Source organism: Rhea americana, unplaced genomic scaffold (genome assembly GCF_003343005.1).
Source record: "Rhea americana isolate MKP2758 unplaced genomic scaffold, rheAme1 scaffold_24, whole genome shotgun sequence".
Lineage (NCBI taxonomy): Eukaryota > Metazoa > Chordata > Aves > Rheiformes > Rheidae > Rhea > Rhea americana.
Genome location: NW_028186357.1, coordinates 364,386 through 366,474, shown reverse-complemented (window position 1 = coordinate 366,474; position 2,089 = coordinate 364,386). Strand labels below are relative to the sequence as shown.

Sequence of the window (2,089 nt, the reverse complement as noted above, 5' to 3'; positions counted from 1 at the left end):
AAAAAAAAAAAAAAGAAAAAGAAAAAAAAAAAAAGTTTGTCTCATTTTAGCCCTATAATGCCTGGATTTTAAAAGGCAGTTAGTGCATATTTAAATAACGACCCGGTTTAAATAAGGCCAGAAGGAGGGGACTAGTGGTGGCTCGAAAAACTCTATTAAAATATAATAAAAAAGGTTAAGCATTTGAAGAACTAAGGAGGAAAATGAGGACTGATCTAAAGCAGAAAGAGAACAAGCAGTTTTTCAGATGTAAAGTTTTAAGAGTTGCAAGTCTGTAAATGTTAAAATAGAGGTTCAGGATTGTTCTATATGAATCTCTAGGGAGGCCCCCATGTCTGGAAGAACTATTAAAACGCTTCTTACTTTCACCTTTTTTAACATTTCCTGAATACTTTCTCCTCTTTGCAGTCCAGTTGGGGGATCAAGTGTGTCTCGCTGCATTTTTTCAGCATTTACGTAGCCACTTTCCCTTCAAAGTTTTAGCATGAAACATAATTTTAGTGGGATAAATCTGTCACTTAAGTGAAAGAATAGAGTTGAAAATGTTAAGCTTCTCCCCTTAAAAGTGGTCTCCCCCAAAATGGCATTTAGAAATCCACTTTTGAGGGGAAAGAAAGAGCCCCCCTTCCCCAGGCCCTTCTTTCTGCTTCTTTTTTGTTGTTGTTGTTGGGTTTTTTTGATCTGATTTTTTGGGGGTGGGCGTGCAAAAGGGGTTGATTTATTCTTGCAGTTGACCCCTTTCGCCACGCTGACGTTTTTACAGCCGACTTAACATTGAGCCCGGCATTTTCGGTTATCTGTCTTGATTGTCAATATTTGATTGACTTTTTTTTAATTCTAAGCGGCGGCGGATGGCCTGCCGCGGCGCGAGCCGAAAGCGGCTGTAATCCGGATTAAACCTCTCCCCGGGCCTGCACCGCCCTTCCCTGGGGCGGCCCGGAGGTGCCGCGTTTTATTTTATATTTTTATTTTATTTTTTTTTCCCCTCCCTCATTTGTGCGTTTCTCCTGTGCACGGGGGTTTCCTGCCGCTGGGGGCCGGCGGTGTCGGGGTTGCGCCGGCGGCAGGTTGTCCTCGCCCGGCGGCGCGGGAGCCGCGCGCCCGGCAGCCTCGAGCGGGGAGGCCAGCGCGGCCGTCGGCCGTAAATCACRGCCGCCCTTTGCAAAAAGGCCGAAAGGGGAGCGTCGGGCATCCTTTAAAGCGGGGTTTTGTGCTCGCTGGTCCCGCGGCCTCCCCTGCCCGCGCGCGTCCCTCCTTCCCTCTCCCYGCTCGCTCTAGCTCTCGGGAAGGAAAATCAATTCTCCTCAAACCTTTCACTGCCTCTGAGATTGATTTTTTTTTTTTCTTTTTTTCCCTTTATTTATTTATTTACACCCCCACGATAAACAGGGGTCCCTGTCTCAGCGTTTCATTTACGGGCGGCCCAAATATTCCCGCTTTTTCTCAGCCGGGAGCCCCTGCCTGGGAGCCGGGGCGCGGGGGGGGCTGGCCGGGCAGATCGGCGCCGGCGGAGCTCACGGGGTGCTGGAGGGGAAGGAGGGGGGCTCCGGCGCAGCCCCTGCCCCGCGCCGGCCCTCGGGGAGGCCGGGAGCGGCGAGGGTGCAGCCGGGGCGGCCCCGCTCCGGGGAGAGGAGCCAGAACGAGGAGGGGGGGGGGGACGCGGTGGGGCTCAGGCTCGCAGGGCGCAGGCGGGGGACGGGAAGGTGATGGGCCTATTTATAGGCGGCCCCATCGACCCGGCGGTTTGCGTAGCTCCTTCGGAAGCGGATCGATCGCCTCCGTTTAAAATAAACAAACAAATAAGCGAGACCGAGTCGAYGGGCCCTCGTGGAAGGCGCGAGGAGGGCGGCCGTGCCCTCCGCGGGGCCGCCGGAGCGGAGGGGGCCGAGGCCGCTTTGGGGCTCCCTTCGGCGCCGGGCGCCCGTCGCTGCGGCCGCCGYGACCTCCCGCTCTCCCCTCCCTCCCCGCCAGCCAAGCTCATCGTGGAGACGGACACCTTCGGGAGCCGCGTGCGCATCAAGGGGGCCGCCACGGGCTTCTACATCTGCATGAACAAGAAGGGGAAGCTGATCGGCAAGGTGGGATTTTT

General features: G+C 54.8%; 1 protein-coding gene across 2 annotated transcripts in view; it reads left to right on the top strand.

The window, feature by feature from the left end:
* FGF8 (fibroblast growth factor 8) overlaps window positions 1-2,089 on the top strand; it is a 6,612-nt gene that overhangs the window by 3,567 nt on the left and 956 nt on the right. For both annotated transcript variants that reach the window (XM_085306392.1, XM_085306391.1), the window contains exon 4: window positions 1,972-2,078. In XM_085306392.1, the coding sequence (XP_085162518.1) occupies window positions 1,972-2,078 (107 nt within the window). The remainder of the gene's footprint in view (window positions 1-1,971; window positions 2,079-2,089) is intronic.